General features: G+C 43.3%; 2 protein-coding genes across 2 annotated transcripts; one reads left to right on the top strand and one right to left on the bottom strand.

The window, feature by feature from the left end:
• Nucleotides 1-4,795: 4,795 nt before the first annotated feature.
• On the bottom strand, nucleotides 4,796-9,663 carry LOC124691284 (DEAD-box ATP-dependent RNA helicase 35A-like). The gene is made up of 2 exons (XM_047224560.1): nucleotides 8,639-9,663; nucleotides 4,796-5,900 (listed from the first exon to the last, which is right to left on the bottom strand). Exons 1-2 carry the CDS (start codon nucleotides 9,625-9,627, stop codon nucleotides 5,036-5,038), a joined length of 1,854 nt encoding a protein of 617 aa, XP_047080516.1. The 5' UTR covers nucleotides 9,628-9,663; the 3' UTR covers nucleotides 4,796-5,035.
• A 3,103-nt stretch (nucleotides 9,664-12,766) lies between these two features.
• LOC124689220 (BTB/POZ and MATH domain-containing protein 1-like) lies at nucleotides 12,767-13,810 on the top strand. Its single transcript, XM_047222776.1, has 2 exons — nucleotides 12,767-13,179; nucleotides 13,228-13,810. Exons 1-2 carry the CDS (start codon nucleotides 12,767-12,769, stop codon nucleotides 13,808-13,810), a joined length of 996 nt encoding a protein of 331 aa, XP_047078732.1.
• Nucleotides 13,811-14,226: the final 416 nt, after the last annotated feature.

Raw genomic sequence — 14,226 nt, 5'->3', positions numbered from 1 at the left:
ACCGATCGGTAAACATTGACTCCAGTTATATTTTGATGCCATGCCTCCAATTTCTTTGTTTTTAACGGACGCAAGAGATTGGCCTCATCTCATTGATTAAGAAGAAATCACATAAATAGGAAACAAAGCCAGGTGTAAGGAATTAATTATACTCTGATGACAAAATATCCCTCAAATGTTTGGAGCCCGCGATGCCCCAATTTCTCACGTCGTTTTACCATGAGACGATGATCGAGGTAAGGTGGCAAACATTATTGAAGTCTCTCTGGTGGTGTTCCATACATCCTAGGAGATGTGGAAGAAGAGAGAGTTCACGGCATTTCTACGGATGCCGATAATTCTCACCGTGACATGACACCTTGATTTGACCAATCCAAGTTATTTCATCAATTTGTATCGAAGCTATATAACACAAGGCAGTCTTGATATGTTTCGAATCCTTAAAGTGTAATGGCACCTAAACATAATACCGCTCCTTTTGTGAAGCTCCCTATCATGGTGACGCTTACACGACTGCAAGGGAAATCATGCATTCAGAACTCATTACTCGAGATCTTGTATTAGGTTAGGGCCAAAGAAAAATTAGGAGCTTCTCGGCGTGTATTGGGTTTTCACATGTTTTTCTAGGAAGAGAGTATTCTCAACCAAATTCCATTACCCAAAAAACAGCCCTTACAAAGGTGCCAAGTTCTTAAGTTACCTGCCATATTCTTCTTTGTAAAATGCCGGAGCAACATGTATTTTTTAGGTTCTAACAAAATGTATGTATAAAGTTAGGCAAATGGTACTTAATGTTTTAAAGAAAAAGAGGTTGGGATTTGGGAGCCGATTAACAAATTATACAAGGGAAAAGTGTGAGAGAGCATGTGCGCTCTGCGCACCCTCACACTTTTTGACTTTCTCTTTTTTATATACATATTTTGATTTGATTTCTTGCAAGTCACCAGAAACTAACAAATAGAATGGGACAAAAATAGTTTGGAAATTTTTTGTGCAATTTCAAATTTCAAATTTCAAGAGAGAGAAACTTGCGCATGCATGGCATAAAATGGAAAGAGCATTGTGGCTCACTGCTGTTGCTGTGCCTTGTGATTATCGTCAGTGGTATCTACTACAGAATGGTTCGAAGTGCCAATGAACCACCTCCTTCAAACTTTGCTTCGGTGTTCCCTCTCCTTTAAACTTTGGTGAAATGAAACACATAAACAGCGAGGATCTCTTCATATCTCTTCGTAACAAGGAGCACATTGATTAAAAGTGAATAAAAAGAGATAAGTACAAGGCCTAGAGCAGCCCGCATGGTCCGTTTAAGTCTATACTATTCAGTAGTCAGACACACAGACAACGGTGTACGCTGAAAACCGAAATGTCCTTGGGTAAAATATTTCGTTAGCCACATCGGCTTGTAGGAACATTAAATACACCTAGTATATCTATACGAGGGTACATAGGACTTGATATGGGGTTTTTGCGGGCTAAAAGAAGAAGGCACCGGGAAAAACTTACCCCTTCAAGTTTTGGTGGTGGTGGTGTGTGTGTGTGGGGGGGGGGGGGACACCGAAGCAAGCCTCATTCTCAGTTCGCCCATGGGATTTGCTGATGATTTCCCTAAATAAAACTCGGTCGCCCACATGAATTGTACTTATTTTTTCTTCGCTCAGGACGAACTTATGAATACATTCACAAGTCTTTTCGGTATAAACAAAAAGGTGCAACTTCAAATCTCCATAGAATTCAACACTAACAAGAAAAAAGAAAGAGAGATGGAGTGAGATCTACTTCCATCTGCATGCCTTGTCAAGTTCATCATCCTTACAAGAGGACTAGCCCAATGATGTGTGTAGTACAACAATGTGTGACCAAGACCTTACACATGCTCCCTTTTTAACCGGAAGCAAATAAATGGTTTTCTACGAGTGAGAATTTGGTGCACATGAGCACCAGTGCTCTCTGTTTTTTAAATATTAAAAAAATTATATATCTATATTTCAAAAAATCATCACATTTATTCTATGAATACATATATATGTTCCGAATACTCGTGAGAAGTTTTGGTGGAAGTTGCATTGTATTTTGAGCTACAGGAAAAAAACAAATTTGTAGCTACGTATAGGGACGTATATTTGTCAGAAATTTGTCTTTTTTATATAGCTCAAAATATAACATATTTTTCTCCGAAATTTCTATCGTATCTTCGGAATGTTTATATGTATGTAGGTATTTAATTTCAATTTTTTTTTTAAATTCAAATAATATGACTTTATAGCATCAGGAGCACTGGTGCTCATGTGCTAAAGATACTTTTCGGTTTTCTACCTTCTACAAAAGAAATGAGCCGTGCATTGCTAGGGGCCTTCGTTCTGCCACATTGTCTCCACAGTCCACTGTTGATGCCATCACCTAGGTACGTGCTGAGCTATGCTTCATTTAATTGAAAAGCTTTAGCTTGCTCATTTCCCGGCCGTGCAAGGCCCATGTCACAAAGGACGGTGATTTGTTCGGTGATCCCATCAACTTGAGCTTTATCGGATGTATGGCTTTGCTTTTGAAACAGTTGCTTTCATCTTTTTCATCTGTTGATTTTGTTGCCCTCTCATTACTTGATCTAATGTTTTCCTTACCAAACAAGTGATTTCATCTTTTGACAGAATTAGAGAGTGCTCCTTCAGTCCCATAATATAGGATGTGTGGTCGTAATAACATCTTATATTAAGGGGCAAAAGGAGCAAAGGATATTACAAAAAAAATCTAGTAGTTCGGTTTTTCATTCACATGATTCATATTCAAAATAGTGCCCGGAGTTAAGTTTTGGAGACTAGGAGTGTGTCAAAAACATCACGCATTGATACATCATAGATGGAGGATATACATTTTCCAGTAAATTGCACAAAACCGGTATTTTGGGTACATGGAACAGCCACTTTAGAATAAAAAATCCTGTAAAACCACTACTTTGGAGGCTTTAAGTCCCTTTTAGGTGGTTCAAAAAAAAGCTGCTTATAGTTGTAGCAAAACCATCACTTTAGGATTCATTACTAGAACGATAGGCCATGTATTTAGGGCGGTATCAGCAAACTCGAGAACCCCAAAGTGTTGGTTTTGTAACGAAAAACCCCTGGTGATTCCCAGTGCCTATAGCCTCAAAATTTGTGGTTTTGTGCAATTTATTCTTCTTCTTCTATAAACACACTAAATAATTTTCTTAACTGTCATTGTCGAAGCTCGGCCATTCCAGTCACTATTAAGCACTGTGTGTTGTGTGTGCGCGCGCTTGCTGCTTTGCATAAGTTCACGTTGTACTCAGTTTTTGTGTAAGAAAATCAATGGACAATTTCATAGTAATTGAGATCAATAGGGTATCGGAGAATCCAAATGCTCAGCTCATGTATGATCCTGGAAATTTACATAGCCAAAAAAATTATTTGTTGGTTAAATATATTTTCTTTTGTGGTCTTGAATCTATCTGAAGCTCTAAAACTGTTCATAGGGAACCAACATGATTTGTCCAACGGAAAGCATGGAAAACGATGGCTACTGTCGGTTAGCAGCAGCAATGCATGTCCTCCTTCTGGAGCCTGAACTGCTTATCAGCAGCTTCTGTTGCTAGAGCTGGCTTCGTTGCATAGCTTTTGTCCCATTGCGATTAATAGCGAGGCTGACGCATCACTGTGTATGCTGGAGACGCAAAGCCTGGGAAATTGTCACCAGGTACAGAAGTACTAATGTACCCACACTTCTCTCTTTTCCTTGGTACTGGGAGAGAGACATGCCATGTACTATTCTGAACACCTACATTTCGTGATCTTGCAAACCTGCAAAATATCTCTGTTCTGCTCTATACAATAGATATGTAGGAAATAATCGGGTCTGGATCAAACGGCTCCACTATCTCTTAGGCTCCTTAGATTTATAGGATGGGATTTTCAAAGGATTTGTATACAATTGAGATCCTATGAAAATTTTACTTCAGAAGCCGATCCTATCCCATAGGAAATCATTTCATAGATTCACAAAAAAGAAAAAAATCATAGGAAGGAATCATGTAGTGTAAATTTATAGGAGGTCACACTAGCTTATGCCTCATGAAAAATATTTCACGCCACAATCAAAGAGAATTACTTTTCTGATAGGATTGAATTTGACATGGAATGTGTTTCTCAATCCTACACTTTTACTATCCTATGAATCGAAGGAAACCTTACCTTTGTTTCAAAAAGAGGAACCCTTAATTTGATGCTTTGGCATCGCACCTAAACCCGTTTGTCACGCATCAAACTCGCTTCATTATTTCGTAGTCACGCAAAAACACTACAAGGAATTAGTTCAGTTCACATGGCAATTGGAGGAAGAGCAGGAAAACATGAAAATGGGGCCGAAGGGAAAATAGATAAGGCAATCAGCATGGCAATATTCCCCTATCAAATATCCATGCCGTTGTACATGTCCTGTAGCTTGATCGTCACATTGTAGGAGTTGCATAAATGAACCCTGCAACCAGGTACTTGCACATGTATGTCCATCCCTGGTGGACCTGACCAGTAGTATTTTATACCTACCAGTGTCCCACAGTTGCTGCCCCAGTGGGATTTTGCTTCTCCAGCAGGCAGCAGCAGCACAGTTTAGGTACTTGATATACCAGCGAAGAATTAAACAACACCAGCTCTCATCGTCACTAGGCCCGTTCATGCATGTACTACACTGTTCTTCGTGGCTAAGCATTACAGCAGAGGTTACGTAACTGTTACAATTTCACATCTATCGCTGACAGATTGATCTCCGATGGTACAGGTGAAAATATCCAGAATGGTACTACTGCTCACGAATCAACATACTGACTGCCACTCAATGTTACATTTTACAACAGGGCAGCTTTAATATGCAGAGAATATATTACAACAATCCATCAGCACTTGGATAATAATGTGATGACGAGCACCAGAAGGTTGCTGACAATTCTTTGAAGGACGAGAATCAACTTGGCAGACAACTTCAGATCGTATGATATATCTCCAGCATACAGAGAAATATGATGTGGTCATATTTCTCCTCTGTAACCTCCACCGCCATAGTAATCTCTTCTGGAGCCAGCAATCGCCACGGACTTCTGGTGCTCCAGCTTCGGACAGTCAGCAAGACGATGCCCAAGACCACCGCAGAATGCACATCCCTTGACGCCACTCTCCTTGGCGATAGCTTCCGCGTCCTCCAGCGGGTCAACAAGCTCAGCAAGCACTGGTGGTATTCTTTGCTTCGCTTCCTTGAGCAAGTGCTTAAGGTCAAGAAGCGTGGTCTCTGTCTGGTTCTTGTTGATGAACGTCGTTGCTATGCCAGTTTTTCCACATCGACCGGTTCGACCAATCCTGTGGACGTAGTTCTCTATTTCAGCAGGCATATCGTAGTTGATCACATGCTGGATATCAGGGAAATCAAGGCCCTTTGAAGCAACATCAGTAGCTACCAAAACATCCTTCGTTCCATTCTTGAAGAACTCAATCGCATTCTGTCTTTCCTCCTGATCTTTTCCTCCGTGGATTGCAACAGCTTCCACACCCTTCAGAAGAAGATACTCGTGGATGTAGTCGACATCAACTTTGTTTTCACAAAATATAAGAACAGGAGGCGGAGTCTTTTGAAGGCATTCAAGGAGGTATATAATTCTGGCATCTTCCTTGACATACTCAACTTCTTGGATGACATCAAGATTTGCTGCTCCAGCTCTTCCAACATTGACAATAACTGGCATCACAAGGGCACTCTTTGCGAAGTTCTGAATCTTCTTGGGCATAGTGGCAGAGAAAAGAAGGGTCTGCCTTTGTGCCTTGAAATGGTCGAAAACCTCCCGAATGTCATCCTCAAATCCCAGATCAACAAGCCTATCAGCTTCATCCAAGGTTAAATACCTGCGCAAATTGAGAAAGCTATTAAGAAACTTGAAAACTGTCTGCTGTACTTTCTAAAGATACTGTAGAGGTTTTATAAGTTTAAATAGTCCAATATAGAACCATATGGTACAGATTAAAGCATTTACATTAGAAAAACAAGCTGTTATCTCCCAAGTAACAGGGTCACATTTTGCAGTCTTTGGACAATGACACTTCATAGTATAATAAGCTCACAAATGGAGCATCTAGGATTGACAGCCCTAAGCACCCACATTTGGTTCAACACAACTCAATTTTGAATATTATTTAAATATAACTATACTGATACATGTTCCTGAGAGTTTTATGAGATGGTTTGGGACTGAGGACGGTTTTAAAATTAAAACCAACAAGTATGTGTATTAGCTAAACTTATAGAAGGTACTCCCTCCGTCCCAAAATGTAAGGCGTCTAAGGACTGGTCAAAAGTCAAACTTTACTAACTTTGACCAAATATTTAGAAAAATATATTTACATCTACAATATAGTAAGAAAATATATTTTATGGTGAATCTATTCATGTTGATTCAGTATTGTAAATGTTTATATTTTTGTGTATAAGCTGGGTCAAACTTAAAGAAACGTTGACTGTTGACTAATCCTTAGATGCCATACATTTTGGGACGGAGGGAGTACTTAGTAAATATAAAGAACAGGACATGCTTAGTAATTATGCAGAGAAGTCTGAATAGTTCACAATACAAAACAATATAATACTCCCTCTATCCCAAAAAAGGATGCCTATAATATTTGGATAAAGTCAAACTTCTTAAAGTTTGACCAACTATATAGAAAAAAGTGTCAACATTTATAATCCCAAAATTAATATTTTTAAAACCATCATGAAATATATTTCCATATTATGTGCATTTGAAATTTTAGATGTTGATATTTTTCTGTACATAGTTGCTCAAACTTTAAAACGTTTGACTTTGACTGAAAAGTGAAAACTATAGGCATCCTAACTTCGGAAGTAGGGAGTACCCACTAAAGCTACTGGGTCGTGGGGGCAGATCTTATATTCTTTGGGCAGTGAAACATTATAGCAAAAGCTCACATATTTAGTATGGAGGATTGACAGCCCTAATCCACTAAATTTGGTTCATGATTACTGAACTTTGAACATTCATTAAATACCACAACGTCCATGAGAATTTTACAAGGGAAATGAGGACTGCGGACGGTTTGAGTTAAAATTAATAGGTAAGGAGTATGTGTTAGCAAATTATACAAGCATTCTTGTTGGAAAAAAACGAATAACATACTTATCCCAAAATGCAATATCAATGTGGATATGTGGTGACAGATGAACACATAACATGTTAAATTCAAAACATTTCATGCAAACCAGTTTATATTCACTCATTAGGCCTTCATTGGAGCGACGCCCCTTCCGGCCTTACATACAAAAATACTCCATCCGTTCGGAAATAGGTGACTCAGTTATTCGTACCTCCGCATTTCAGTGTGTAGATACGATCATATCTAGACAAAGTCGAGTCACTTATTTACAAACGAAGGTTTTAGTACTTAAAGTTAGCAAATTAAAGTCATCATTGCAAGGGTTTAGCTATGAAATGAAATTGATGATAAGTTGATAGCTACTAAAAATACTCAAAGATCTCAACTACCAAATTGATACCAGGACATATAACTGCAGTATAGAAGTCAGGGAAGTAACAGAAACAGGAAGTCAGAAACACATCAAACCATACACCTTTTCAATGTATCAGTCCTAGGTTCTGCTAGAAGTTGCTAACTTATTGGGAAAAAAGGCTATGTTACAACTTCCAAATAACAGATTGTGGACCAAATAGTAATTGCTTATAATGCGCAGCCCTTGGACAACAATTGCTTTTGATGATTTGAGTACAAAATGGACGAGAATGATGCATCCACATTATGACATATTCATGCATGCACAAATTACCATTCACACACATTGTTCATGCAAGTAATCATATCCCTTTGTACTGTAGAAAACTAGCAATGGGTCCGCATCTAAGATCAGTATTATTCTGCCCTGCCAATTTTTCTAATTCCCTAAATACTCCCTCTGTTCCATATTAGTTGTCACTGATTTGAACATATCTAGACATATTTTTTGTACAGATACATCAAAATCTGGAACAGAGGGAGTAGTTTGATTACTTTCCAATGACAAGGATTATCAGTTCGATCTATGAATTAGGCAAGTTTACATTTAGATTGATCTGTCCTATGTTTGTTAGGAGAACCATCTATGTACAAGTCTATTGTAACTGTAATGCCTGGCATTAAACAGGAAGAACAATGAATTTTATTTATCTCATTTAAAATCTTCCCTACCCAGTCTAATCCTACATAAACGCCTCCTGTCAGGCCATCCTCGGATCACAAGTACTCAGTTAGGTAAGTTTATATTAAGATTGATTTCTTGGATCTGGCTGATGTTTGTTAAGAGATACCTCTGTATAACTATGCCTATTGTAATCGTTGGCATTAGCAATGGAATAGTCTCTATCTCATGAATAGTATTTCTACCCAGCCTATGATCTCATCTTTAGCATATCGTATTGCACCTTCCGTGTTAGCAATTAGGCATTATTTTGTAGTTTTAATTCAAACCTTTCGATCAGGCTCTACTAAGAAGAAAATATGGCCACATGAGGCTGGCAAAACAGTTATCTTCTATATCTGTTAAAGGTATAAAATACGAAGAAAAATCCAATACATACCTGCAATTGTCAAGGTTCATTTTCTTCTTGGCAAGAAGATCCTTGAGCCGTCCAGGTGTGGCAACCACAATATGTACACCCTTCTTCACGACTTCGAGTTGCGTCCTCATGTCTATACCTCCAATACAAAGCAAGGGTCGTATTTCTGGGAACCCAGCCTGCTTGAGGGGAGTGAGGAACATCTCAATCACATCATACGTCTGCTTGGCCAGCTCCCGTGACGGGCAGATGATCATCCCGAACGGGCCCTCCCCAGGCACAATGGGCATCAACATCTCCTCCTGCAGCGCGACCATGATGAGCGGCAGCACGAAGACCAGCGTCTTCCCGGACCCGGTGAAGGCGATGCCGATCATGTCACGCCCCGATAGCACGACGGGAAGGCCCTGCACCTGGATGGGCGTGGGCTGCACGATGCCCTTCTCGCGGAGCATGCGGAGGACGGGCTCGGGGAACCTGAGGTCGCGGAACTCGCGCGCGGGCGGCGGGATCTCGTCGCCCTCGACGAGGATGTGCCACTTGCGGCGGAGCTCGTCGGCCTTGGCGCGCGGCATGCGGCGGAGGCGCAGCGGCGGCTTCCAGCCGGTGCGGAGCGGCTCCGTGTAGGTGATGCCCTTGGCGAGCTCCCGCACGGACATGAGCGACTTGCGGTCGGCCAGGTTCTCGATCATCTCCTTCTCCTGCTGGATGAGCTGCTCCGTGGCGGTGACCTCCGGGGCGGCGCGCTTGAGCTGCGTGGACGTGACGAGGAGGCTGGGCTTGGCGGAGGGCGCGGCGGCGTCGGGGGCGGCCGCGGGGGTGGTGGTCGGTTGGGGTGGGGGTGGCGGGAGGGAGGCGGGGGAGCCGGTGGAGGAGGGCGCGGCGGGCTTGGAGAGGCGCTGGTGGCGGAGGCGGTCGGCCTCCATGGCCCTGCGCTTGGAGACGGGGATGTACTCCTCGTAGTCGTCCTCGTCGTCGGATTTGACCGCGGCGGCGGCGGCGGGGGCCATGGCTGGGGTTAGGGTTTGGAGGATCTCGTCGGGGAAGGGAATGGCCGAATGGGAGGAAGAAAGAAGGATGAGATCCGGTCCGAGCCTGGGAAGAAGACGAGACGAGTTTAGTTACCGACATGGAAATCAGGACCTTGTCGGCCCGTGAAGCTTGGCCCACAAGAAATTGAGCCATAGCCCAAGACCAAACTGAACGTATCCTCTGCGCTCATTCCACTTTTCTGAGCAAGCTACAAAATAAAACTTCTCTTTTTTTAGCTCTTTTTAAAAAACGCATCGGAAATGGTAACAAATACTTCCTCCAAAATCAACAGACAAATAACAACCTCCCCTTACAGAGAATCAAAAATTCATCCCATACGGATGTTCCTTCATCAACCAGTACATATATGCACACAACTTACACCAAAGTTCAAACACCGCACCAAAAACATTTCATCCCCATAACTGCAAATACGGAGCTGGATTTGCTGCAGTAGAAAGCTGACAACAATCATACACAGTGCCACGGTTTGCTTCTAACTATACACATTTTTTTTGCTATATAGTACGAACTACACACCGATTAGCAACTAAGAACAACAGTTCATGGAACAAAATTGGCAGGTGACATCCGGAAAACAGATGAGGACGACACATATAGTTGCCACAAGGAAACATATGGGCACGGTTCAACGAAGAAATAGCTCAAACAACCACCTTCGTTGTCGATCTCTAGCCCTTCACCCAACTCCACACGACCACATAGATCGATACCAGCAACTCACCGCGCCCCTCTCCTCGCACTCGACCCGCCTCCACCGACTGATTCGTGTGTTAAGCAACTCACCGCGCCCCTCTGCCCGCCCTCGACCCGCCTCCGCCGACTAATACGTGTACTATGCAACCCACCACCCTCTCCACCCACCACAATCAAGCACCGCCGAGCTCCTTCCCGTCACTGCCGCCCACCCACCGGCTCAACCCCACAACCACCCGTCAAATGGAGAAAACCCGACAAAAAAACCCAACCATACAAAATCAGACAAGAAAAGCTCGTGACTTGTGACTTGTTCTCGCGAAACCACAACACGATCTCAACTCACAAGTGAACGGCCGGAGATTCGACTGGCAACCAAAAGTGAATCATTCGATAAACTTGTAGCAAACCCGTATTTTATTGGTCAAAGTTTTACTTTAAAATATAAAGTGGTCTTACATATAAAAATAGAGGAAGTATTTACTTTTCAAATTTCGTACACACTTACTACATCCACTACTTACCTACACATCATTTTTCTCATAATTTTCTAAAACCTGAAATACGATTTTAAAAAATGCATTGACTTTTTATACGAACCCACCTCTTCACGTGGGTGGCTTCCTATTAGTGGCTGCAAAAGTGAGTTCACTTCACATTCGGTTGCAAAACTGCATGCGCCCTACAATAAGAACCCCACCCAAGAAAATTCTGGAATGTCCATGCTAATAGAATTTTAGAGATACCTATTGCTCCTAAGGGGATGCGAGATTTTGTGGCTTGGCACCACATGAAGTCACGAATCTTCGATCGGTTTACCACGAGGAATGGGACTATCAATTTTGACGTCATAACCCTGATGTAATGGGTATTATAAGTTCTCAATGCACTCAAGTGTGGAAGAAACTATGAAAATTACAAATTCCGTCGAATATCAAAATCTTTGCATGGAGATCTTTGCACGCCTTAATACCCTGCCTTGGGGTTTTAGCAAATAGACACACTGGATCCTCTAGCCAATGCCAGATATGCAATATAGGCTGCGAGGATATTCTACATATGGTCTTCACGTGTCAAGGGCGCAGAAGTCTGGGAGAGGCTCTGCATTGGACACACAATATCGAATGTGCCACAATCTGATCAATCAGGTCCTTTGTTAGTGGAACCCATGATTCTGAACTTAAGCTAGTGGGCATCGATAGGAGGAATTGGTTTGGCAGAGATTATATACTTGCTAGAGCATGGTTTACATGGTGGGAAAGAAGGCAAATTATGCATAGTGAAACTCTTCAACCTACTACACACAGAAGTGCCATGTCAATTGGGGTCCAAGCTACCAATTACTGGAGAGCAAGAAAGAAACCAGTTGACAGGAAGGAATCATGGGTGCGCCCTCTGGTAGGTACAATAAAGATCAATGTGGATGTTGTTTTTGACATGGATCAAGGTAGAGGAGGCATGGGAGCGGTAGCTCGAGACTACAATTGCAAGTTTATGCTAGCAAGTTGCAAGGAAGTACATTTTGTAGAAAATTCATTCATCGCGGAGGTGTATGCTCTTAGAGATGGTTTGAGTGTAGCCCAACATCTTTTTTTTTCGAGTACCCGCAGGAGATCTGCGCGTTTTGTATTAAGATCGAGGGGAAAAAGGACCAAGTCCATTACAGAGATGAAGCCACCATGTCCCCAGAACAGCCAAGGATGGCGTGTGTTGGGGAGAAAGAAAACCCTAAACTACATCTCTCGGTTGCCTACCGCGAGCTACCATCCAAGCCCCCCAAATGTCAACGACCATGTCCAAGACATCTCGATGGGAACACGTTTGTCATACAATTACACAATATTCAGGTTATATATTGAGACGATGTCAAACGAGGCTTTTTCGGTGACTTCTTCACTCTTCAGCAGTGATTTTTGATGATTGTAGAGTGGTGTGGCCTCAAGATTTAAAGAGATTCTTTTCAAATATTGTAATAGAGAGGCAAATGTAGCTGCTCATGAGTTAGCTAGGCATATCTTTTTAATCGTGTTGGCCACTTTTGAGACAATGATCCTCCTAGTTTCTTACTACCAGCACTCATAAAGGATGTAACGATATTTGAGATTCAATATAAAGCTAGCCGGAAGGTTTTCCCCTAAAAAAAAAAGAAGAACCCCACCCAAGAACTCTAATGTTTCCAGGTCGAAGGGTGCCTAAATCTAACTAATTTGGACTTCTCTGTAATCGATACGGACAGTACTTCGATACAGACAGTACTTGATCGTTGCCTATATTAGTATGCGCCGACGACGCCAAAGCCGGAGCCGTCGCGATATATCGAGTCTCGATCCTCTTTTACTGATCCGAAACGAAAAACGCAATCCGCCGCTGCGCACGTACGTATCATCGATCAATCATACCATGACGTCGGCCATGTCCGGTCTCGTCGAGTTCGACTACCAGTTGACCAGCAGCCTCCCCGACGACTACGCCGTCTTCTCCGACGTGGTCTCGGCCGGAGGGCACGACTGGAGGGTGACCTGCTTCCCGAACGACAGCGACTTCGCGGCGCTGTACCTCGAGCTCATGAGCGAAGCCCAGAACGTCACGGCCGTCTTCGAAGCCGCCTACTTCGTCGACAACGAGAACGAGCTGATGCGCCGCCGGATCGTTCACGTCTTCAACCTCCCGATCGACGACGGCGAGTTCCCGATGTGGGGCTTCCCTCGGTTCATCCACGAGAGCGATCTCGCCTTGGTGGCCGCCACGAGTAGCCACATCAGCATCATGTGGGCGGTCGTGGTCGTAGACGACGATGGCAGTGGCGAGCCCGTGTCCATCCGCTCCATCGCCGATGTGCCTCAGCTGCCGTGGCTCACGAGGAAGAGGACGATCCCCGTGCCGCCCTCGGACATGGCAGACCACCTCTGCCGCATGCTGGACTCCGCCGCGTTGACAGACGTGTCTTTCGTCATGAACGACGGCCACGGTGGGCAGGCGCCGCCGATGCGAGCCCACCGTGCTATCCTCGCCGCCCGCTCGCCTGCTTTCGAGGCGGCGCTCTGCGGCCAGTTGTTAGAGGCCAACGCGCACATCACGGTGACCGACATGGACATCGACACGTTCAAGGCGATGCTCCGATTTATTTACACGGATGACCTACCCACAGGACTTGACGATGACAAGGCCATCCGGTCTCTTCTTGACGCCGCTGACAAATACGGACTGGACCGGCTGAAGCTTTTGTGCGCAAAACGGATGCTGGACAAGGTGTCGGTGGGCACGGTCGCCGGCGTGTTGGACTGTGCCGAGACATACAACTGCCCGGAGCTTAAAACAAAGTGCATCGACTACGTGGTGGATGGCGAAAATTTCAAGAAGGTTGCGCTCACCGAAGGTTTCATGGAGTTGCTAGCGAGGTCTCCATCGATACTTGCTGAAGTGAGAAAAAGGCTTGCAATATAGCTCGCGCATATAGTACCACGACTAGCTAATTAATTAGCTGCTTCTCGAATTGTGTTTTTTTTCGATAGAACATCTAAATTGTTGCGTCTAAGTGATACAATTGTATTGTCTAATTTTGTGTATCACATAGGCCTTTGAAGGTTCTCTTTGTTTTTCAAGATCTAAGAGCATCTCCAGCCGCGTCCCCCAAAACGATTCCTAAAAGGTGCCGTTATCGTTTGGGAGACGTGTTTTATTTGTGCCGCGTTTGGCAGACGTCGCTCCCTAGCCGCGTTCCCGAAATGCGCCCCCAAAACCTTAAACCACTGTATTTTTATTTTAATAGGTAGAAGAAAACTATGTACTAATATTGTTGTACTATAATATTTAAATCGGTGCAACATAAACAAATTACATATAAAAACTTCAAAAAAACA

This window comes from Lolium rigidum, chromosome 2 (genome assembly GCF_022539505.1).
Source record: "Lolium rigidum isolate FL_2022 chromosome 2, APGP_CSIRO_Lrig_0.1, whole genome shotgun sequence".
NCBI lineage: Eukaryota > Viridiplantae > Streptophyta > Magnoliopsida > Poales > Poaceae > Lolium > Lolium rigidum.
The sequence above is the reverse complement of the archived record's forward strand: the minus strand, read 5'-3'. Positions and strand labels throughout refer to the sequence as shown.